At 32.8% G+C, this 25,937-nt stretch overlaps 1 protein-coding gene across 1 annotated transcript; it reads left to right on the forward strand.

Annotated features, from left to right (window-relative positions):
- The first annotated feature begins 208 nt into the window (after nucleotides 1-208).
- LOC132731892 (transmembrane 9 superfamily member 2-like) lies at nucleotides 209-25,536 on the forward strand. Its single transcript, XM_060718190.1, has 16 exons — nucleotides 209-471; nucleotides 2,623-2,690; nucleotides 4,531-4,627; nucleotides 5,645-5,772; nucleotides 10,120-10,249; nucleotides 10,612-10,754; nucleotides 11,149-11,272; nucleotides 14,588-14,667; nucleotides 19,925-20,033; nucleotides 20,517-20,649; nucleotides 21,026-21,145; nucleotides 21,364-21,421; nucleotides 21,808-21,967; nucleotides 23,501-23,652; nucleotides 24,392-24,503; nucleotides 25,306-25,536. The coding sequence occupies exons 1-16, from the start codon at nucleotides 349-351 to the stop codon at nucleotides 25,519-25,521; spliced, it is 1,953 nt and encodes a 650-aa protein (XP_060574173.1). The 5' UTR covers nucleotides 209-348; the 3' UTR covers nucleotides 25,522-25,536.
- The last annotated feature ends 401 nt before the right edge of the window (nucleotides 25,537-25,937 follow it).

A 25,937-nucleotide genomic window follows, 5' to 3' on the forward strand; every position in this document is an offset into this window, starting at 1 on the left:
GTGTTTTAAGTTATACTGTGCTCCTCTTAGTTCACGGTACTTAACACTTTGACACAAGAAGGAAAACAGACAATGAACTTAAGGTATAAAAATATTTATAATCTGTAACATGTTGTATGACACAAGGAAACAACCGTTTAGTTACGGGACGAAACTCTGTATCCGGTTTTGACACGGGATATATGGCAAATGTTCACTCAAATATTTCCTAATGCGCATGCGTATTACACCGGATGACGTGTTGGGACATTGTAGCTTCGTGGAAGATTTACAAAAACATTTTTGGCTAAAGAATTTCAAACACAGGTGCATTTGTGAAAAACTATACGCAGGTCATTTATTGACAATATGTTTTCTGTTTTTGCGGTATTGTCTTTCTTAGTTATAGGTGCAAATGCCTTTTATTTACCTGGTTTGGCACCTGTGACCTACTGCGAAGAGGGTGGCACAACAGATAAAGCTGAATGCAAGGTTTGATTTATACTTCTGTTCATGTAGTTGTTGTTATAATTGTAAAATGATATTTGTTTTGTGAAGACATTAATCAATGTCTGAGAAATGTATGTAATGTTAACCTACTACCTAGCTAATCTTGTCACTATTTTGTGTTATTTTATATCATCCATGTAGATCTTAACAATTTCTGTAAGGAAATGAATATCATAATTATATTTGCTTAACTCTTTAACGGAATATTAAAAGGAAAATAACCCTGTAGGTATATGCTTAGTTATGATGCTTAGTTGATGATATGGTAAGTTTGCAATGTTACAAATACAAAAGTTCTGGTAATAAGATTTTAGAGGCAAAGTATGTATTTTTCAAAATAATATGTATTAAAGGATTCCTGGTCAGCTCGGCCCTAAAACGTACTCGGCCCCCGAGTCAGCTCGGCCCTATACCAACTCGGCACGGGTCAACTCGGCCCACTTTTCAATTATTTATATTTAGGTTTGTGTAATCACTATTTTTTGTAATATTTGTAATTATGTATAATACACGGACTTAATTTTCAGCTTTTGACAATTACAAACAAATTAAATGAAATTGATTAAAGACATTAAAGGGACTCTTATTGTCACAGGCTATTATTATCAATCAGTGTGTTCGTAAGGATACCGATTAATTAGGTGATAATTAGGTGATAATTATGATTGACGCATTCATTTAAAATTGATTAGTGACCACCTGCAATTAATTAGAAGCTTAATTATGATATTAAGTAAACATGTTTTTGTTTGATATTTTTTTTAATATTACTACGTTAAATATATTTTTTTAAAGTGGGCCGAGTTGGTATAGGGCCGAGTTGACTCTTTTCCGTATTAAAGTGACATTAAGAAGTAGTTTGAACTTACTATGAAAATCATTTTCTTATTTTTATTTTGTTAAGTGTAAAAAAACATAGTACACTGACTCTTGTTAATTGATTGTACAGTGTTCTTAGTGACATCAAAGTAAATATACTAAAAGTACAACTTACAGTACTGGTTGCAATGGGTGCATTTTAACATGGATTAGTCAATATAATTGATTTATATAAGTGTTCAATTAATTCATGATCTCACACATGTGAAAATATTCCAGATTTCATGGGAAATGATGACCTATAGAAGTCTGTCATATTTCCTTGAAAATATGCAATCCGGTCAACTCGTCCTCTGGTCAACTCGACACCTTTTTGGTCAACTCGTCCCCTACTTTTGGTCAACTCGTCCCTAATATGGTCAACTCGTCCCCTACTTTCGATCTCTGTCTTTAAAATGTCTTTAAATAATTCTTTTATGTAAAATATGTAAAATTAATACTGAATTTGATTGATATCGAAATATTAATAAAATAATTACGTCTTTTTACGTTAAATTTTAATGATCTTTATCTAAGCGCACGTGCATAGCTTTGATGTCAAACTACAAAGACAGGTAAGTTTACAAACATTCAATTAATGTTTAATTAATCGGAGTTTTAATGATAATTAAAACTAAAATTAGGTCCAACTCTTTGATTTTTACCGCCTCCCTGAATGGATTAAAGACTGACGACAGATTAACAGAAATTAGAAGCGCTAAAAACTTTATGTCGGTGCGTATTGATCTCATTATAGAAGGATCGTGTTAATTAAATGAAAGTGTGAAAGTGAAAGTAAATATATACATGTATGACATAATATTGACAAAAAAGACATACTTTAAGATATTTTATCTTTGCATATAAAACATGTTTTTATACATTAAATGTTATTGCTATTGATCGTCTTCGTGTTGTTTTTTTTTCTGTATGTAATTTAATCAGAATTATGCATATATATCCTTATTATAAGATGAAACTCCAAATATTCGCATACAAAAAGCGTCAAAATATGTCCAATTCAGTAATTTTATAATATATTATTTTAATAGTCTATAATGATTTATGAACTATATGAAAAACAAGTAGTAATAAAATATAAGGGTCGAGTTGGGGACGAGCTGACTAGAGGACGAGTTGTCCAGGGGACGAGTTGACCAAAAAGGTGACGAGTTGACCAGAGGACGAGTTGACCAGAGGACGAGTTGACTCTGAATCGAAAATATTAGTAGAAATTCATCTTCTGTTCAATGATCATACATGTCAATATTTCAGGTTGATGTTCCAGTGTATGTGAACAGATTGAACTCGTTAGAAACAGTGATACCATATGAGTATGATAAGTAAGTAACTTCTACAGGACTTTTCCATCTTTTACAGATGAAGCTAATTTTAGTCTCCCTTCTATAGTGCCGATATTGTCAAATAATTTTTTCCCCATTAGCTAGATAAATTTAAAAACAGGATAGTCAAGTGATCTGAGAAACCAAGAAATCTGGATTTTCTCCACTTGCCTATTGATGGGTTTGATAGAAAATTTTATTGGTCTGCATCTTAACTTTTACTTGCCCATATAAGAATAGAGAAAATTACTTGCCCAATTGCCATATAAGAATAGAGAAAATAAAAGCTAAAGAGATTAATGTCCTTTCATAGTCAAGTTAGTCAATATTTTTTTTTAATTCATAATAAAATCTTAAATAAATTATAAGGTTGCTACATTGTATGTAACCATTTTAATGGCAACCTGCTCAAGAATATTCATGTGCCAAAAGTAATCTAAAATAAATTACTATATGTATAATAAACTAAGACTTTTTAGCTCACCTGTCACAAAGTGACAGGGTGAGCTTTTGTGATCGCTTTTCGTCCGGCGTTCGTCTGTCCGTTGTCCGTAAACTTTTACTTTAAATGACATCTCCTCATAAACCACTAAGCCAATTTCAATCAAACTTCACAGGAATGTTCCTTTGGTGGTCACCTTTAAAAATTGTTCAAAGAATTTAATTCCATGCAGAACTCTGGTTGCCATGGCAACCAAAAGAAAAAACTTAAAATATCTTCTTCTAAAAAACCCAAAGAGCTAGAGCTTAGATTTTTGGCATGAAACATCTTCTGGTGAGTGTCTACCAAGTTTGTTCAAATAAAAGCTCTGGGGTCAAAATTGGCCCCGCCCCAGGGGGTCATTGATTTTCCCTATATGCATATAGTAAAAACTTAAAAAATCTTCTTTTAAAGAACCAAAAGAGCTAGAGCTAAGATATTTAGCATGAAACATCTTCTAATGGATGTCTACCAAGTTTGTTTAAATAAAAGCCCTGGGGTCAAAGTTGGCCCCACCCCAGGGGGTCATTGATTTTCCATATATACATATAGTAAAAACTTAAAAAATCTTCTTTTAAAGAACCCAAAGAGCTAGAGCTAAGATATTTAGCATGAAACATCTTCTAATGGGTGTCTACCAAGTTTGTTCAAATAAAAGCCCTGGGGTCAAAATTGGCCCCGCCCCAGGGGGTCATTGATTTTCCCCATATGCATATAGTAAAAACTTAAAAATCTTCTTATAAAGAACCAAAAGAGCTAGAGCTAAGATATTTAGCATGAAACATCTTCTAATGGATGTCTACCAATTTTGTTCAAATAAGAGCCCTGGGGTCAAAATTGGCCCGGCCCTGGGGGTCATTGATTTTCCAAATTTCCTTATATGTGTATAGGAAAAACTTAAAATATCTTCTTTGGAAAAAACCAAATAGCTAGAGTTTAGATATTAAGCATGAAACATCTTCTAGTGATTGTCTACAAAGTTTGTTCAAATAAAAGCCCTGGGGTCAAAATTGGTCCCACCCCGGAGGTCATTCATTTCCCCTATATGTGTAAAACTATAGCAAAAATTGAAAAATCTTCTTTTAAAAATCCCAACGAGCTAGACCTTAGATGTTTAGCATGAAACATCTTCTAATGGTTGTCTACCAAGTTTGTTCAAATAAAAGCCCCGTGCTTTAAACTGGCCCCGCTCCGGGAGCCTATGTACAGGTGAGCGACTTCAGGGCCTTCATGGCCCTCTTGTTTATTTATGTTGTACTTAATTTTTCATAAAATTTTATTTGGGAGAAAGTTACTTGTACTTTATTTGATTAGATTTGTTCTTTTATGTGAACTATGTGGTTTTGTTCTTTTTTATAGATTTGATTTGTGTAGTGATGTTGAAGATGATCATTCCCCAGTTGAGAATCTTGGCCAGGTTGTGTTTGGAGAAAGAATCCGTCCATCTCCATATAAGGTACAAAATATGTCTCACCTTTTTAGCTCAACTATTCAAAGAATAGCTAAAACTATCGTTTTTACCTAGGAGTCATTTTAACACTGCTCCGAGGTGAACTTTTGTGATGGCAAGTTTGGCTGTAGCCTGTTGTTATCCACATTTCTTTTAACAGCATCTCCTGATGGATATTGACCAACCTGCACAGTAATGACTAAGGGGGTCCGCTACATAAATTATAGAAATGGTTTCAGTATGAGGCATAGAGAACACAGGTGCTTAAAAATGAATCTACAAAAAACTTTTAAGAAACTACAATGCAATGAGCTAAAATATTTGGCATGTAGCTTCAATTTACTGATCCTCTACAAAAGTTGAATATAAACCATGCTCCTGGTGTTAAATCCAGTCCAGACCTAAGGGTTTGGGGGGGGCTTACATAGACACCTATAGGAAAATACTTTTGTGCAACTACAGTTGCAAGAGGTTAGTATTTGGCTCCTTGCATTGCCTATATGTAACATAGTAATATAAGTTATGTCCCTTGGGTTAAAAATAGCTCTACCCTGCGGGATACTTAGTGTAGAATTGCAGTGGATTTTCTCACTAAAATACGAAGAGGCCTTAGCCAATTGATTTTTGGAAGAATTATCACTAAAGTTGCTAGTTTAGGAAGTAAAAAAGCTGGTGTAAGTGTAAATATATGGGAAGATTACATATTCTAAAGCTTTATATTATTTAGTAGTCCAATAGGCCTTTTATAGGCCTCTGTTATGTAATATGAAACATCACTAACTTGTATAGTAATAAATGTCTTAAATATCCTCTATGGCTATACAATGCAAAGAGATGAAAAATGTTAAAACCAAAAGTGACTCTTACTGACTTCAACATTAAAAGATGAAAATTGTGGCTTGTTGAGCGATCTACCCATCATTGCTCTCATAGTAAAGAATATTGACATCTGATTGAGAGAACATCCACACATACATTATATTTTAATTTAATTGTCAACACTTTCTTTTGTTCACATTGTAGCTGAAGTTTAAACAGGATGTGAAATGTGCTAAAGTCTGTCAGAAAGATTATGATCCTACGAAGAAAGAATCATTGACTAAACTGAATTTTATGAGGAAGAGTATTGAACTGAACTACAATCAGCATTGGTAAGTTCATGATGGTTTAATGATCATGTGAACATAGAGAAATAATCTAATATTGAATCAGTTATAGTTTGCTGAGGAAAGTAGTACTGTAATATGATGAATGTATTAATAATACAAAATTGTGTAAACATTACGCACTCAATAAGCTTAGTTTTGTGAGTTTAACTCTGATGCCTGTTTGTGCCTGAAATAATGCATAAAGGGGCACCTTAGGTCTTCCTCTGCTAGTAAAGCTAGAAAGTTGCCTTATTAACAATGCATTGTGTCAAAAAATCACAGCTGGTTATTAATGTGCTATTTTATGCTTTAATCTATACACTATTTGCTCATGGAAATACAGTACAGCTCGCGCGGAATGTACATTTTTTATGCTTCCTCCGCGATCGACGTTTAAGCAAACTCCTTAATCCACCGCGTTTTTCTGAGCGTAATCGCGGAGAAACAGCCTGGACCACAATCGCGGAGTTTTAGAGAGTGTAAAGGTATTACCGCGGAGATTCTCCAAGAAAATCACGATTTATAAGTTGATATTATATTTTAAAATTATCCCTTTTCATTAAAGTAATTTTCATTTTTCATTAAAGAAACTACATTTGTAATTATCTTAATTGTTATTTATTTTTGTTTTGAAATTTGTAGGTCCACTTGATTAATCGAGCGTAGTATTTCTTGTGAACAATCTTCTTGGACACCGTACCGCTGAATCATGTCTACGTCATCGTATTTTGTTTTTATACTTTATTTGGCATTTTTTGTTGCTGTTTTTAGGACAAGGATACTGTAGGTGTATGTAAGTTTTTTTATGTTTTGAAGCGCATTGGAAATGTTGGCATATGTTGGAAATAGGCCTCGGAGCTAGATATACATGTACTGTAGATATATCCGTTATTTCAATCACCCATAAATGCAGAGATTTTTATTACAGATAGCTCTGTGGTAAATGTGTCAACATGAAAAACTATAACAACCCTATTTATATTTTGTAAAGAAATAAGATCAACAGTTTTGAAAATTTGACGTGTACATGTAATACTACACCTATATTGTTTTATATTTTACATGCATGTTTTTTAAAATACGTCGGTCTCCATGCTTTGCTCATGACTTCACATATTTAATTTGGTCAACAACACAATTATAAAGTTTCTTTTTCTTTAAGATTTAAGAGTTTATAAGACATTGGTTACCTGTTTATATACATGTAGTTCTTGACCTATACGTTTCCCAACGCGTACACGATGTCTATTTCAAATGTCCACAAATTTGTACAACAAAACTAGTACGTCCTCACTGATAATTTTATGTGTCAACAGCGAAAATTATAATGTCTTCACCTTTTACAATTCTCTATAATAATTTACAATAAAATATATCTGTTATATCTGTGTTTTATACAGTTTCTCTTCTCAATATAAATGTATACACACTGGTGAAAAAACTATACCGACTTCATTGAACGTTCTTTTTTCTCATTTAGTGTATAATGATATTGGTTTCAAAATACTTTTTATTCTATCAATCATTTATAATCATTAACGTTTTTTTTCCAGCAAGATGACCATGTATGGAAGATTTCAAGAGTTTCCAGAGACGATGTGCCTTATCTAAATAACTTCTTGCTTGAAGTATATAACTAATACTAATAATATTTGTTCTACAAAGGTTGACAAATAAAAGAAGTGAACAAAGAATATTATGAATGTTATACTGTGTATCATTGTTCTTTGCCTCCCCCCCCCCTTTTTTTTTAAAGCCGGCAAACATACATGTACATGGATATGACGCTTTACAGAAGGTGGGTATGTAATCACATACGGAGACATTAAGAACTATCCAACAGTAAGTCTCCTCATAGTAGAGGAACATATTTATTCAATATTCAACATTTGCACAGATGATATATTTGGTAAGTGAACATTTTTTGAGTATGTTGTTTGACGTCAACGCCAATGACTGAGCGCCGTTTGCACATACTTATCTTTTTGCTCAGATGTGCACATGCTTGTCAAAAGTTGTTTGTTATAATTCTTTTTTTTGTAATGAGGATACATTGTGCCTTTTGAAAAGGACCATCCGACAAATCCTAAGTTTTATCATTCAGAAAGTCTGTTTTGACGTCTTCAAAGCTTACAGTACATATCTTCCGAAGATCGACGCAGCCTTAATCCGTGAAATTTCTCCACCGAACTTCATATAATATGTAGATAATCTCAATCCAAAAGTACAAGATTAAGGAAAAGAAAAGGGAAGAGAATGTGAAGTTGAACTCTTTTAAGGAGAATACAACTCGCTTCTTTTTCTGAACTATAAAAACTGCTAAGGTCCTGAAATGAAAACAAATATAGAAATTATTATTATTACAAACACGAGTGTACAATCTATTTTCAAAGATGACTCGTTAGAAATAAAATGATGGGAAGAGACGATGGATCTAAAGATAAACATGTATATAAATGTATTGAATTTGATGATACACAAAAAACAATTAGGCCTAACATTAAAACCGTACACAGTTACTACAAGAACAACAACAACAATCACTTTTACAAAAGTTTAGATCTTCTGTTAACATGAATTGTTTGAAATAAATTCGTTGAAAGACAACGCATAATAGGTGTCTCATAAAATTATGAACAAGTCTGCATTCATCAATTTTAAATAATATACATATGCATATGATATACATGTTTTAATATACGCTCATCTCTATTATTATGTCATAGGTATAAATATAAACACGTGTGCAATGGTCCGGAATACCGGCCAGGTAACAGATAATATCCTTGCTGAAATCGAAAGTAGATCTACAACATACATTTACAAGAAACAATTTCTTTTATCTTGATCATTTTTATGAATTTTATTTGCACCAATTAAAAGAAAAGTCACGGAGAATCGCGGAGGACTGAAATACACCGTTTTTTAAGTAAAATACCGCCGCTTTCGGCGAATTTCTGTCTCCGCGACACCTCCGAAAATTGCGGAGTTTTATGGAGTTTCTCGGCGATTTTCCTCCCAAGTTCCGCGGAGGGAAAAGGAAAAAAGTACATTCCGCGCGAGCTGTACTGTAACTCCAGTAATATCGATCAATTATTCTCATTTACTTTTATTATAAGTTATAACAACACCAAATAATTGTGTATTGTAAAGTTCCAAGCAATTCTTTACATAAGTATGGAAAACAGGGCGAAGGCAGTGATTGATTGATCCAAGCTTGAATTACATCTCCATTTTTTTATCAGATCTATGAGAAGACATTGTTGCATTTTAATTAAGCGTGTCATTGGTAATGCCTGGTATTGACATAATGTGTCTTTAAATCCCAAATGACCAAGTTAAAGTGTATAACATATATGATTTAGTTTTTGATGAGTTCAAATATAATATGAATGAATTCCTTCAGAAATAATTACATGATATTTATGCATGAAATAATTAATAATTCATGTTCAGTACGATATAAATTACTGATAATCATATACAAAAGTGAGAAGTTTTTCCTTGTAAATGATATATCATACATATATTGATTTCTTACTAACATTATACAATGTATATATCTGTTTTATATGCAAGCTGGTGTAAAGAGTTATGTGAGAGCATTCGTCAAGCTAATGTATGATATTGATTTCCAGTAACTCTCAACAATTAAAATATTTACATAGGAAAAGACAACAGTGTAGGGCATGAAGCTGAGTGTTGTATTTCAGACTAGAGTTTAAAGTTACCAATATAATACTGATACATGTTACTTTTATACCAATCTGTTGTTTTGCTGTTTGAACTAGAAACACACTGCATATAGTGATGTTTGTTTAAGTATGACATTTAAAGTCTGATTTTGTAATTTTGAAATTTTCCCTGAAATGATGAATGGTTCAATCCAGATTGAAAGATTGTCAAGTTCATTTTAGATATAAAGGGTGGTAAGAATGAAACAAACAATACCAAGTTTCAAATTCAAGGTAAGACAAGCTTGTTGCACTAAATCAGCAGGTTAACCAAAGAAAGAAGTCCCTTGTGATTATTTTTAAGGCCTATATGGACACAAAATTGGGTCCCATTTCCCTTAAAAGTATTTCAACTACAGAAAATTTTCCCCACAAAATTCTTAAAAAATAATGATAAACCCCAAAAATGTTTTGGACTGATGTATTTGATAAAAGCTGTAGGTACAGGGTTATCTTGGTTTTCATTATTATGATAATGAATGGTTTGTGAAGATTTTTTCAAACTTTACTGATTACACATCACTCCCCCCCCCCCTGATGTGCCCCACCATCTTTCCCCAAAATGTGAAAAAAATCACTTTCTCATCTCATTGATTAACATTCTACTGTATTACAGGATTATTGACAACATGCCTGTGACCTGGTGTTACTTGGTTGAGGATGGCAACCAGTATTGCTCACGTGGGTTCCCACTTGGATGTCTGGTTACTAAGCAACTCAAGAAGAAAGATAGTTGTGTTATGAGTGTAAGTTATCATAGAAATGATTTGTTGCTACTAAAAACTTAGGTTTAACCTCTTCTTTTTTTGTGCAACATATTCAATCCCCCACCCCCACTGTTTTCTGGTAATAAGCTTAATTCTGTGGAAGATACTTGACTGTATTTTGTAATATGCTGAAGTGATAAATATGAATAAGAATATTAAATTTTCATTTGGCACTATAATTTAGTTTAATGATCTCCTTTAATACAAATTATTGCAAAATTTTATAATTATATTATATTATTATTTCTTAATACAGCCATAGTAGTTAGTTTTCTTTTTAAGTTGTATTGTAAAGTAAATTTATAATCAACATTAAAAATTGTGATAATTTATTTCTACAGGCCAGGTTCAGTGAAGCTAACACCTATTATTTCTTCAACCATGTGGATCTGACAATTGTTTATCACCCTGGAGATACGGAGGAATGGGGCCGAACAATGCCCAATGGTGGAAGAATTATATCTGCAAAGATTGAACCAAGGAGGTTGGTCTGATTTGCTTTCTTTTGAGTTTTACAAATGTTAACATGATTGTAGCTGGTATTTATATTGTTGCAGGTTTTTACCTGTTCTTAAAATGACAGAGTGAATGCCACTTAGCAGGGCTTCCATTAATGGAAGTTTGGGAGTCATTTACTCATTGATTTAAGCTTGTGACTTCCAAAATCTAATACTTTTCCTTCTTTACCAATGTGACTTCTCATATCAGAGACCTTGCAGCCTCTGGCTTCCAAAGTTTGAAACTTAATGGAAGCCCTAAGCATCCATCCTATGAAGCAAGAATACCTCCATGTTTCTTTAAGTGTTTGTACCTTGACACCCAGATAATGACAAGAGAAGACTAGGGAATATTTTACTATGCTGTGTTTTTATTTTCAGTGTGGCATTTGATGAAAAGGCAACTGGTGAAGAAATGTGTAATAATGAAAACCCATTGGGAATTAAAGGTGGCAAGTTAGAGAAGCCAACATCTGTCAGATATACATACTCTGTCAAGTGGCAGGTAATTTATACAGTACTTTCAGATATACATACTCTGTCAAGTGGCAGGTAATTCATACAGTACTTTTATAAAAAGTAGTTTTCATATTGAATATGAATAACAAAAAAATAAAGATTTTAATAGCAGTTTTAGTCGCCTTTGCTTGTCTGCTTTTTGTGTCGCCTTGAAAAAGGTGACATATAGGGGTTACTTTTGTCGGCGGCGTCGTTGTCGGTGTCGGCGTCGGCGTCCCCTTAAGCTTGTCCGGAGCATAAGTCAGTCATTATAAGTTGGATTGACTTCAAACTTGGTATGCATGCTTCTTATAATGACCCGAAGTGCAGTGCATAAGAACCGGTACTCTGCACTTCCTATTTTTTGAGTTATTGCCCTTTGTTATTTTTCATACTTCATTTTTGTCCGGGCCATTTCTCTTAAAGTATAAAAGCTATGGACTTGAAACTTCATAGGATGATAGATCTCATTAAAAAGAAGTGCAGTGCACAAGAAGTGGTACTCTGCATTTCTTATTTTTTGAGTTATTGCCCTTTGTTAATTTTCATACTTTATTTTTGTCCGGACCATTTTTCCTTAAGTATAAAACCTATGGACTTGAAACTTCATAGGATGATAGATCTCATTAAGAAGAAGTGCAATGCACAAGAAGTGGTACTCTGCATTTTTTATTTTTTGAGTTATTGCCCTTTGTTAATTTTCATACTTTATTTTTGTCCGGGCCATTTCTCCTTAAGTATAAAATCTATGGACATGAAACTTCATAGGATGATAGATCTCATTAAGAAGAAGTGCAGTGCACAAGAACTGGTACTCTGCATTTCTTATTTTTTGAGTTATTGCCCTTTGTTTATTTTCATACTTTATTTTTGTCCAGGGCATTTCTCAATAATTACAAAAGCTTTAGACTTGAAACTTAATAGGATGATAGATCTTATTGAATTGAAGTGCAGTGCACAGAAACTGCTGCTCTGCATTTCTTATTTTTTGAGTTATTGCCCTTTGTTGATTTTCTAATTTCATTTTTGTCCTGGCCATTTCTCCTAAACTACATTGTTCCCAAGGCGACACATCCAACTCGCGGAGTTCTAGTTATACATACAGAATTTATTAGCCATTACAAACTATTGGTTGTATTTCATTTTCTATAATACATTTTATATTTTATCTTTAATATAAACTTCTAATGAACTTTATTGTTTGAACATCTCTGAACATTTTATTCAACAGATTTTATAGTCTAAATTTTTCTTACTGTAATTTGGTACTAGTGCTCAATTTTAGACTTTTTTGTAGCAGCTAACAGCAGCTATAAATATTAGTTGAATTGTTTAAATATGTAGACAGATCTTATTCTCTATATGATACAGAGGCAGAGTGAAAGTCTTCTTACAGGGCTTTTTTCCATAGGCTGGGGATGCAGCCCTTCCCATAATTTTGGGGGAAAGTAATATAGTATTTTGTATAACAGGAACGAAAAACATGAAATCAATTCAGAGTTAAGGGAAAATTGCATGATATTAAATATTTTTGGGGTGTGACACCCATAAACAGACGCTGCTCTCGAAGGAAAAAAGCCTGGTCTTCTCTTGTTATTTATTAGCTCACCTGTCACAAAGTGACAGGGTGAGCTTTTGTGATCGTATTTCGTTCGGCGTCCGTCCGGCGTCCGTCTGTAAACTTTTAAATGACATCACCTCATAAACCACTAAGCCAATTTCATCCAAACTTCACAGGAATGTTCCTTTGGTGGTCACCTTTAAAAATTGTTCAAAGAATTTAATTCCATGCAAAACTCTGGTTGCCATGGCAACCAAAAGAAGAAACTTTAAATATCTTCTTTTAAAAAACCCAAAGAGCTAGAGCTTAGATATTTGGCATGAAACATCTTCTAGTGAGTGTCTACCAAGTTTGTTCAAATAAAAGCCCTGGGGTCAAAATTGGCCCCGCCCAGGGGGTCATTGATTTTCCCTATATGCATATAGTAAAAACTAAAAAAATCTTCTTTTAAAGAACCCATAGAGCTAGAGCTAAGATATTTAGCATGAAACATGTTCTAATGGTGTCTACAAAGTTTGTTCAAATAAAAGCCCTGGGGTCAAAATTGGCCCCGCCCCGGGGGTCATTGATTTTCCTTATATGTGTATAGCAAAAACTTAAAAAATCTTCTTTGAAAAACCCATATAGCTAGAGTTTAGATATTAAGCATGAAACATCTTCTAGTGAGTATCTACAAAGTTTGTTCAAATAAAAGCCCTGGGGTCAAAATTGGCCCCGCCCCAGGGGGTCATTGATTTTCCCTATATGCATATAGTAAAAACTTAAAAAATCTTCTTTTAAAGAACCCAAAGAGCTAGAGCTAAGATATTTAGCATGAAACATGTTCTAATGGGTGTCTACAAAGTTTGTTCAAATAAAAGCTCTGGGGTCAAAATTGGCCCCGCCCCTGGGGTCATTGATTTTCCTTATATGTGTATAGCAAAAACTTAAAAAATCTTCTTTGAAAAAACCCAAATAGCTAGAGTTTAGATATTAAGCATGAAACATCTTCTAGTGAGTGTCTACCAAGTTTGTTCAAATAAAAGCCCTGGGGTCAAAATTGGCCCCGCTCCAGGGGGTCATTGATTTTCCCTATATGCATATAGTAAAAACTTAAAAAATCTTCTTTTAAAGAACCCAAAGAGCTAGAGCTAAGATATTTAGCATGAAACATGTTCTAATGGGTGTCTACAAAGTTTGTTCAAATAAAAGCCCTGGGGTCAAAATTGGCCCCGCCCCGGGGGTCATTGATTTTCCTTATATGTGTATGGCAAAAACTTAAAAATCTTCTTTGAAAAAACCCAAATAGCTAGAGTTTAGATATTAAGCATGAAACATCTTCTAGTAAGTGTCTACAAAGTTTGTTCAAATAAAAGCCCTGGGGTTAAAACTGGCCCCGCCCCAGAGGTGTCATTGTTTTTAACTATATGTGTATAGTAAAAACTTAAAAAATCTTCTTTTAAAAAACCCAATGAGCTAGAGGTTAGATATTAAGCAGGAAACATCTTTTTGTTGGTGTCTACCAAGTTTGTCCAAATAAAAGCCCTTGGGTTTAAATTGGCCCTGCCAAAGGGGGGGGGGGCGGAGATCATTGTTTTTCATTATATGTGTGTAGTAAAAACTTAACATCATGAAACATCTTCTAATGGGTGTCTTCCAAGTTTGCTCAAATAAAAGCCCTGGGGTTTAAACTGGCCCCGCTCCAGGGGCCTATATACAGGTGAGCGACCTCGGGGCCATCATGGCCCTCTTGTTATAAAATTTCATTATATGTAATTTCAGGAGGATAGAAACACAAAATGGTCGTCAAGATGGGATTATATCCTTGAATCAATGCCACATACCAACATTCAGTGGTTCAGGTAATACTGTAATTAAAAAGCTATATGTTTACTAATTATTTGCTAGATAGAAAAAGAAAAACTTAACAATTCTATGTGTGAAAATTTGATTGAACCATTATTGATAGTACAATGATATGTGTGGAGTATTATTAAGGTTACTTGTGCACCTTGAAACTTGACCAGAAATAAACTCATTAAAGTCAATAAATGTTAAGAGTATGATATTATAATCAACCTGCTATACCCTCATATTATTGGTCTGTTTAGCCAACTATCAATATTTGAGGTTATACATTTAGTTGTTATTTCCATGTATTTTAATGATCATATTCATTCTAGATATTAGGTATTTTGATATGGATCAATGAACTTCATTATTACCTTTTGAGAAACATAAGAAAGATCACTATTGATTTATAAGCATAATAACAGTTACAATAGGTAACAAAAGAAGATAGGAAATTCAGTGTTGCAAAATATTGATGTAAACTAGCTCGGGTGTAAAATGAATTGTGAAATATGATGTACATTTTGTACTGTATATAACAGACAGGTAACAGATTGTTAACTGTGGAGCAAATTGAAATCTATCCATGCAGTTTCTCATGTATTGAATATTGAATTCATAAAGCTGGTAATCTTAGAAAATCTTTGTATCATTCTTAATCTAAGTTTTCCTGTAATGTATTAAAGACTTAATGAGTGTAGCGGACCAAACTATACCTTTATACCGTACAACGATTCCAACCCATCAAAAATCGACCATTTTCTTGTCGACGAGCAACTATTCAATGCAGTGAAAGACTGTCGCGTAATACATGATGCGCCTCTGAATATATCAAGACACTTACCGTTGTTTGTATGTCTAAGACTTGAATTCACACCGCATAATAATGTAACGTCGGAAGAATTTTTGAAATTAAAATACATTTGGACCAAACCAAAAGAATGCAATCAATACAGAACAGTTTTAAAAGCAAACATTGATGGCGCTGAAATTGACTTTGCAAACATTGATGAAGCATATGGCACCATTATCTCAGCAATGGCTTCGGCTGCTGAACAAACTCTTTCTACCCGGTTGTTTCGGCCAATGCTGAAACCTTATTGGTCCTGTACCCTGCGTGACCTACATAAAACGTTACGACTGCTACACTTTTCTTGGACCACTCATGGCAAACCGCGAGTAGGCGAAAGTTATAAACAGTATAAAAATGCAAAACGTGAGTTCCGTAAAAGCCTCCGAAAAGCAGCGAGGCAGTTTGAACGCGAAGAATTTGAAAGAATCGATAAGTTATATGAACTCGATCAACAAGGCTTTTGGAAAGTTTTAAACTCCAACAAGTCTCTTAAGGATAAAAAGAAAGGCTGTGAAATAGTGTTCAATGGTAAAAGCGAGACAACTCTTGATGGTATTCTAAACGGATGGAGTCAATATTTTTCAAGCCTGTATTCGTACTCAGACGACCCAAGTTTTGATAACGCATTTAAGCATTTAATAGAAAACTCAGTCGCGAACAGTATATCAAACTCAGCAGACAATACTGAAAATATAAATTACACAAACTTTCACGAGGTAACGTTCCGAGAGATTTCTGAAGTTATTAATGCTCTTCCTAACAACAAAAGTGCCTCCATTGATAATGTGACGTATGAACACTTGAAGTATGGCGGTGAAACATTAATCAACGCATTATTACAGCTTTTTAATAAGATCATAGAAAGAGAATACTTACCTGTGAAATTTAAAACTGGTCTCACTGTAACTTTGCATAAAGGAAAAGGGAAATCCTTTAAAGACCCTAAAAACTACAGAGCAATATCATTATTTCCGGTTGTGTCAAAAGTATTTGAAAAGATTATTTTGAATAGAATAGACTGTTTAGACATTGAATTAAATAACATGCAACACAGGTTTCAAAAAGGCAAAAGTTGTAAAATGGTCTCGTTTCTTCTACAAGAGTCACGTGATTATTGCATTGAACGTGGTAGCCCATTGCAAGTATGTTTCCTTGACGCGAAATCTGCTTTTGACATGGTTTGGATATCGGGTTTAATATATAAACTTAACGAAATGGGCGTTCATGGAAAACTACTACGTATAATCAATTGCTCCCTTTGCGGCTCAAACAGCAAGGTTTTCCTAAATGGACACTTATCTGATACATTCCATATCATGCAAGGAACCAGGCAGGGAAGTATATGTGCACCATTTTGCTACATCGTTTTTATAAACGAACTATTAAACGAATTACAAAACTCACAAAGCGGTTTCCGTATGAGTGAACTACCTCTTTCCGCTCCAACTCAGGCCGACGATATTGTCTTGCTTTCAACAAGTGGAGTTGATCTTCAAATCCTGTTAGATATAAGTCGAACATACGCAAATAAATGGCGGTATTCTTATAATCCCGACAAGTGTGCTACTATGACAATGAATAGAAAGAAATCACGTGTTTTGGCGCCAATAAAACTTTTATATGGTAGCTCGATTATATCAGATGTACCCAATTATACACATCTCGGCATTGTGCAGTCATCAAATGGTAACTATCCCTTCGATATCGACGATGTTCGACATTCCATGAGAAGTACTTATTTCTCTTTGAAAAACTCAATCAGTGGCTGTGATGGTGTAAATCCACATATTATCGCAAGGTTGTTTCCAACCTGTATCCTTCCTAGATCATTATTTGCATGCGAACTTTGGAATCCTCTAAAGCAGTCAGACATACAAAAACTCGAATGCACGTTCCATTTATGTCTGAAAAATGCGCAGGGTTTTCCACATTTCACTAGATCTGATATGGTAACGGGTATGCAAGGTCTCACCTCACTCGAGGCCTACATCGACCTCCAGAAACTCCTATTTTTAGGTACTTTGTGTAGGTTAAAATCAAGCGAAATAATTAGTAAAGTGTTCATAACAAGACTTATGCATGCTAAAACAAAAGTGACGATATCCTCATTAGGCTTTATTCCAGATGTCTTGAAATTATTGGACAAGTATAAACTGACTAATTATATTGAACAGTTTATAGAAAGTGGTTTATTCCCGGCAAAAGTAAAATGGAAAAAGTGTGTTAAATCAACAATACTACATTACGAGCAAAATCAATGGAAAGTACGCGTACAGAGAAACAATGACTTTCAACACTTTAGAGAGATTAATAGTGAATTGACTATGTCCAATGTATGGAGAGTAGCACAAGAAAGACCAGACTTACTGACTCTAATGCGATTTGTTGCGCAACTTAATTGTAAAGTTAAGCATGATCAATCTATAATTTGTCAAAAGTGTTTTAATGAATGTACACATGAACTCTACCATCTGATGTTTTACTGTGAGGTGAACAAAGAACTAAAGAAAATGGCAACATTCTTTGATTGCCTAGACAATCAGTTCAATAGCACTCTTAGTAGATTTTTGCAGGCAATTCCTACAGAGATATTTATTACGTACACATTAGGATATGTAAATATCAATCTTATTAACGTATTATCCGCTGATAAGTACCCAGATTTCATGGCCATATGTGCAAAGTTCTTGTTATCATTATTTAAATAAAGTAATTATTTGAATGAATTTATTACATAGACAAGAAAGAAATGTAAAAGGAATGTTAAGAAAGTCACTATTTCATTTATATTTGTTAAAATTTCGATTTCGCATTTAACAATGTTTAAAAAATGTTAAATAATGTCTTGCAAAAGCTAAAGGAACTACTGACATTTTATGCATTTTTAACCTTTCTATATGTAAGGTTTGCTTTCAATGTCTATTAGATTCCGTCTTCTTCATTGTATGGTCCAAACGTTATGTACATGATAACTTAAAAAACGAAAAAAAAACACGTAAAAGCAAATAAATGTTAAATACATGTATGTATGCAGCTGAATGTGCTATTTTAGCGTAAGATGTTACATGTAGTTTTGTATCTTCTTGCACTAATATGATGTGCTGATATGATTAACGTCACTTCTCTTCAAATATTGTCTTATGTAATATATATAATTTTACATCTTTGAAATTGTTCTTTTTTGTATAATTATGATGCTTTTCTTTGCTTAATGTTGTTTCTTTTCATTGACTGTGTTATGTAATATGTATATCTTCGAACATTCGGAGGCAATAAAGATGTATATATAACATATACAAATGAATTACCTGAATATTTTACAGAATGTACTAGAAATGAAGAATTGTCGGATTCTTCATGTATTTGCCTAACTTCCATAATTCAAATGTGATAAAAGGTTTTTTGATTATGAAGGTTGTTGTTACAGTTAGGGTTTTATTATTAACAGATTGGTGATCCATATCATTGGTTGAAGTGCTGTTAAAAATTGTTGTATTTTCAGCCCTTGACCCTTGGCCAAATCAATTGTTTTTGTTGGCACATCTGTTACCTCAGATAAAAATGAAAACCCTGGTTACAGTTATACACTTTAACTGCCCTATTCAGCCATAGTCACTGGCATAAATCAATCTGTGAGAGATCAGACCTAGAATTTGAAATTATAAAAAGTCAGTCTAATGTAACATTTAATATAACATCCCTTAATCTTCTGCAGACAAAAGTGATAAGCTATACTTCCAGTATAGAGCCACTTGAGTCAGCAAACTGACCATTTAGAATTCCTGATCTAGGCATGCCATGTTCATTATTTGGGAATATAAAAATGAACAAGAAAAATAAATTTGGGATTTAGAAATAAAAAAAAAAAAAGAAGAAAAAAATGGGAATTAGAAATGAACAAAAATAAATTTGGGAATAAAAATGAACAAGAGAAATAAATTTGGGAACATAGAAATGAAAAAGAGAAATAAATTTGGGAATTAGAAATATACAAAAGAAATAAATTTGGGAATTAGAAATGAACAAGAGAAATAAATTTGGGAATTAGAAATGAACAAGAGAAATAAATTTGGGAACTAGAAATGAAAAAGAGAAATAAATTTGGGAATTAGAAATATACAAAAGAAATAAATTTGGGAATTAGAAATGAACAAGAGAAATAAATTTGGGCATTAGAAATGAACAAGAGAAATAAATTTGGGAATTAGAAATGTACAAGAGAAATAAATTTGAGAATATAGAAATGAACAAGAGAAATAAATTTGAGAATATAGAAATGAACAAGAGAAAAAAAATTGAGAATATAGAAATGAATGAAATAAATTTGGGAATATAGAAATGAAAAAGGGAAATAAGACTTTAGTTATTACAGAAATGTATTATGTATCTCCATGTGTTATGTATATTTGTTTCAGTATCATGAACTCCCTAGTGATTGTGCTGTTCCTGTCTGGTATGGTTGCTATGATTATGTTGAGGACATTGCACAAAGATATTGCTAGATATAACCAGATTGATAACTCTGTAAGTATATCTGTTCTTGACACATCTGTAAGCTATTTATCGATCATGCTAGAATACATTGAAAGAAGAATATATGTGAAAAAATAGCTTCAAAGTGACCATCAGTATATTTGCTATTGAGGGACTTCTATTCCTTTTATCTGAGTTATAGTTAAATCTGTATAGAGTGTTTACTCTAAAAAAGATCATCCTTTTGTTACTGTAAATAAATAGGTTCAAGTAAGTGTCTTTGTTCACATTACTGGCTTCTTGCACTGGCTTATTTTGATGTTATTTACAATGTTTTTGTTGAAGTTAACATAAAGCTATCCGAGATACTCATATATTGTATATCATGGCTGTCATTGTCCTCAGAATTTCATGTTTTGCTAATATCATTACAAAATAAGCATAGTGTTTATGCTTCTTAAGAAAAAACTGGGGGGGGGGGGGGAATAAAAATAAAAAAATAAAATGTAAACTTATCATATGTGTTGGTTACAGGAGGATGCCCAGGAAGAGTTTGGATGGAAGTTGGTGCACGGTGATGCCTTCAGACCCCCTCGACGTGGAATGTTGCTTGCTGTGTTCAATGGCTGTGGTGTACAAATGTTCTTCATGACTTTGATAACTTTAAGTAAGTTTTGTAATTAAATGGAAATTATGTTAACATAGATTAATTTTGATAAAACTATTTGATGTGATCTCCTGGCTTGATAACTTTGCATTTGAATTCTTACCTCTCCTCATTTGGATTCGTAACGTGGGAGTAGGCTTGTAAAAGATTTTTAAGGTTTATGCAGAAATATGTTGATCTGTTTGATATTAAATTTTCCGGAAAATGTTTGATAATTTTAATCTGTGTTTTAACCAGTTAAACTTTTCAAATAGAATGCTTCCTGATTGACTGCTTAGATATGACCTAAGAAATGTGTTAAAATCTGCATGAAAAAAAAAACAACAAAAATTCTATCACTAAAGAAAATAAAAATCATCTTTTTCAAATGTTTCAGTTTTTGCATGTCTTGGATTTTTGTCACCCGCTAATAGAGGAGCTTTGATGACTTGTGCCTTGGTATTATATGTCTGTCTGGGAACACCAGCTGGATATGTGTCTGCCAGATTGTACAAAAGTAAGATTTTATATATCAAGAATTCATTGTAAGAAATAAACTTTTGTCAATTAAACAATAATTGAATCATAATTGGGATTTAAATTCATATTTTTAAAAAAAAAAACAGTCTTGATATTAAACCTGGACATGTTTTGAGAATGTTTGTAAGTTTTGTAGTGTTATTGAATTAATGGATATGTTTTATACTCAATTATTTATATCTTTGTTATTTTCAGCTTTTGGAGGAGAAAAATGGAAGTCAAATGTTATCCTGACTGCCTTCTTATGCCCAGGGTAAGCTATTGCCTAAATAATTGTCAATTTTATTTTGGGACACAACAGGAGTTTGACTTTCAACCCAGTGATTTTATATACTCACTTGGATCTAAAAAATATTTCATCATTTGAAACAAAGATGGACTAGATTCAGAAAGTTGGGATTTAAATTAAATAAGCTGAAAACATTCTTCATAATTCAGTTAGAAAATTAGACTTAAGAAAGGTAGAAGCAATGATCACTTGTACATAATACCTTTAAAAAGCTACCCTTATATCAGAATTTATACAGTTGACATGTTAATGTTAGTATTTTCATTAGTTAATATAGGACACAAGATGAGTCAATTACAGAAGAAATTACAAGGTAAAAATTAATAACCAACTAAATTTTGTGATTTCAGGGTAGTGTTTGCCCTGTTTTTCATATTGAACCTTGTTTTGTGGATTGAGGGATCTAGCGCTGCTATTCCGTTCACCACCCTGCTTGCTCTACTCGCCCTCTGGTTTGGAATCTCTGTCCCACTTACATTTGTTGGAGCTTACTTTGGATTCAAGAAAAGGGTAAATATTGCTCGGATTTATGTATTGTTAAAAATAAACCTTATAAAACATAAGTTATTGAATGAAGTTTTTTTTTCTACAAAATATTACATTACTCTTAATGGGATATTTTGAATTTCAGTAGACTTTAACTAGATTCAAATTTAAAGAAAGTTGGCAAAAATGTTACAGATCTTTTTTTCGTACTTAAATAAATTTTGATGTACCCTAGACAATTTTGGCATGTTTTCCTTCTTTGTTTTTGACTTGGGGGGGAAAAATGTATTGTGTATTTTTGATATCGTTTTTCTTATTATCTGTATGTGTTTTTTTTTACTTTTTGAAAATAAGATGAAATTAGCAATATTTGTCCTGAAAAAAAAAAGAAATAATGAAATTGATGAACAAAACATTCAAGTTATAATGTAGATTTTGTTTTGGTGAAAAGAAGTAAAAGATATGATTAAATTTATGGCTAGAAAATTAACGTAAGTACCTATTTATTTTCAGGAGGTAAGCCATAGTCAGTATTATGAAATATGGGTTAATATTGTATATGTGTTGACCTTAAACTGAAAATGAATGATGTTAGGATGTGACACACATGCAGATAATACAATTTATTCATATCCCAATATTGTAGTTTTAAGGTAGTTTTACATGTAGGAAGTGTTTATTTGCTAGTGTCCATATAATAATTAATTGTATCATAGTTTGGGGGTCTTTCTGTTGAAAATGTGTGTTAAATCGTATACATGTGCATGCACTAATGTTTTCAAGAATTTGAGAAGTTTTATATTGTTCAAGTAGTATGATGAATAAAATTGTTTTATAGGAAAACTTTTGGATAATGATCAGACATGTAAAACTATCTTGTGGGAATAGAATTGCTAAGATATCAGTGTACAACAAATAGACTATGGGTTTATAGTCGGTTCTAAAATGACCTTTCCTGTTTAAATTACAAGTACCTTGATATAAAATCATGTATGTTAGTATTTCAGAGGTTATTACACATATATAGAAATTGACTAATAATTATTTTGTTTCTTCTTTCACTCGGGCTAACTTATTTTAAGCTGTCATTTCTCATAGTAAAATAGAAACTTCATATTTTTATTTAGAAAGGTCACTTTAGAATGTGCTATATTTATTAGTTGTATATAACTTTGGTTTAAGAATTTTGCATGATTAAAACCTTTAGACAAGTTGTATTATGTGATTTTAATAATAGATATAATTACATTATAGTTTTAAGTTTTAAGATACTTGGTGGCAATACTTATACAAGTGATACCACATTTGGTTTTTGGAAGTTTAAAAAGACCAAAGTGATAAATCCACATAATAAGGAGGAAAGAGAGCTTTAAGTTTCCTGCTCCTGGAATGCTTCTTGATTATTTCATTGAAAATCTTGTGCATCATATTTTTGTGTTCTCTCCATTTGACTGTTGAACTACAATAATTATGCTTTACACAGCTTTTAAATTAAAATAAAAGTTTTATAAAGCTCTGTTAAAAGTATTGAACATGAATTTCTTACAATACTTTCAGCCTATTGAGCATCCAGTCAGGACAAACCAGATCCCAAGACAGATACCTGATCAGACCATCTACACTAAACCATTGCCTGGAATTGTCATGGGAGGAGTGCTTCCATTTGGATGTATCTTTATTCAACTTTTCTTCATCTTAAATAGTATTTGGTAAGGAATTTTTATCTTAAGGATGAAATACATGTTAGACAGTGGTGGCCGAGTGGTTACGGTGCTCTGCCTCTCAACCCAGAGATTATGGGTTGGAGCCCTAATCGGGTCACAACCATGTTTCTTCATATGACACCAGTACTGGTTGGTTCCAGGAGGATTCAAAAAATTTATATTGCAGGAACTTGTTTTGCAATCTAGCCATTAAATAAATATGTTTAAACTTATACATGTTGATAACTTTGTCCTTGGTGACTTTATTGTCAAGACTTAATTATGAATACTGAAGTGATTATGCCTTTTTTCATTTGAAAAGTGAAAATTCCAAATAGGTTCAAACCTAGTCGGAGATAATCTGTGTTTCATTGAGCACCAAACTTTACATTAATTCATTCAAGGAACAGAATAATGAGTTTATATAATGCTGCACATTTGTAACACTATTTTTCTTTGATTAAAAGTGAACTTTATATAAACTGTATATATTGCGGTTGTCATTTTATAAAGTAATTTCGTTTTTTTTCTCCAATAAAGGCAGTTTGGTGTATTATAAATTTTTATGAAGATTAATCTTGATATGACTGGTTTTGTGACCATATAGAACTGGTTGTTTACAATATAACCGTTTATATAGGACCATATAACCTATTTTAGGAACACACCTTGATACTAATTTATCTTCATGTTCTGTTGTAAATAAATTCTAGCCACACTAAATGATAATTGTGGTATATTTCAGGTCAGCACAGACTTACTATATGTTTGGATTTTTGTTCCTAGTGTTTGTTATACTCATTATTACATGTTCTGAAGCTACAATCTTACTATGTTACTTCCATCTGTGTGCAGAGGTAAGTTTACCTCAATATTATATAACAAATTCTGATTCATTCACCTTTGTTAACTGATAACTCTATATAAATATTTACCTTAGTCTATTGTTACAGTCTTGCAAAGACATTGTTGATATTTGAAGATTTTAAAGTTCCTTAAACAGTGTTAAATATTAAGACAATTGACTTTCTATGTCATTACCTTGAATCAGTTATTGCCTTGAAATAGTAATATTAGTGCATCTACGGCCAAGTGTTTATGGATAGTGACTAAAACCAGTCACCCCTCACCATTGTGGGTTTGAATCCAAACAAGGGCTTTGGAATCTTTCATGCAAGGAATCTATCCAGCTAGCTTACAGAACGTTGGTGGTTCTTCTGAGGTGTTCATTTGTGTCTGAAATAATGCATGAAAGGAAATGGAAAGTCTTTAACATTCAAACATATAATCAAACATTTAGGGAAACTTTCTGGCGACATAGATCTGAGGTTCTCTCCAGTAGCTGATTTATACATGAAATAAAATGTAGTATCCGTTGTATAGGTGATCTCCCATTCATAACAATCAGCTATAACATTTTAAAATTAACATAAGGTTGATGGTTCTACTAAGGTACCCAGTCAGTCTGAAATTATTTAAGTAGGTGGGAGTAAAGCTTCAATAATTGCCATATAATCTTCACAACAACAAAAATAGGACCTTTGTTCTCTCAAAGTTACAAAAAAACTCAACTGCGTAAAATTGATTACATTTGCAGACAAGAGTGACTGTAAAAAACAAAACAAAATAAATTAATTTGTTTTCATTGATTTATTTCAGGACTATCATTGGTGGTGGAGATCATTTTTGACGAGTGGTTTCACTGCTGTATATTTCTTCATCTACTCTATCCATTACTATGTATCTAAGCTAGAGCTTCAGGGTGGAGCCAGTACATTCCTTTACTTTGGCTACATGCTCATAGTTGTATTCTTGTTCTTCTTGTTGACTGGTAAGTTCTTAAACATTGCTACATTAAACATGAGTATTTACTAATATACTGATTTTAATCCTCATGCAAAAAAAAAAAAAAGAAAAAGAAGTAAAGGAAAGAAAATCGAATTGAAAATACAAAAAATGCATTCCATCAGAAAGGAAGAGAAAAAATTAAAGTTGAATTGAAAAAAAAACAACTAAATATTGTATTAGTATTTTTATGCCCCCGCCATGGTAATCGGCGGGGCATATAGTGTTACCCTGTTCCGTCCTTCCGTCATTCCGTCCTTCCGTCATTCTGTCATTCCGTCATCATGCAGTTTCCGTTCAGATTATCTTAGTAACCGGTTGCACACATTCAACTCAAATTTGAACATATGGATATGTCTTGAGAAAATACAGGTCAAGTTCGAGTTCTGGTATCATGGTCCGATGATTTTTTGGCAAGTTATGCCCCTTTTTACTTTAAAATAATG

The sequence above is a fragment of the Ruditapes philippinarum genome, unplaced genomic scaffold (assembly GCF_026571515.1).
Source record: "Ruditapes philippinarum isolate M1 unplaced genomic scaffold, ASM2657151v2 ctg481_1_1_1_1, whole genome shotgun sequence".
Taxonomy (NCBI): Eukaryota; Metazoa; Mollusca; class Bivalvia; order Venerida; family Veneridae; genus Ruditapes; species Ruditapes philippinarum.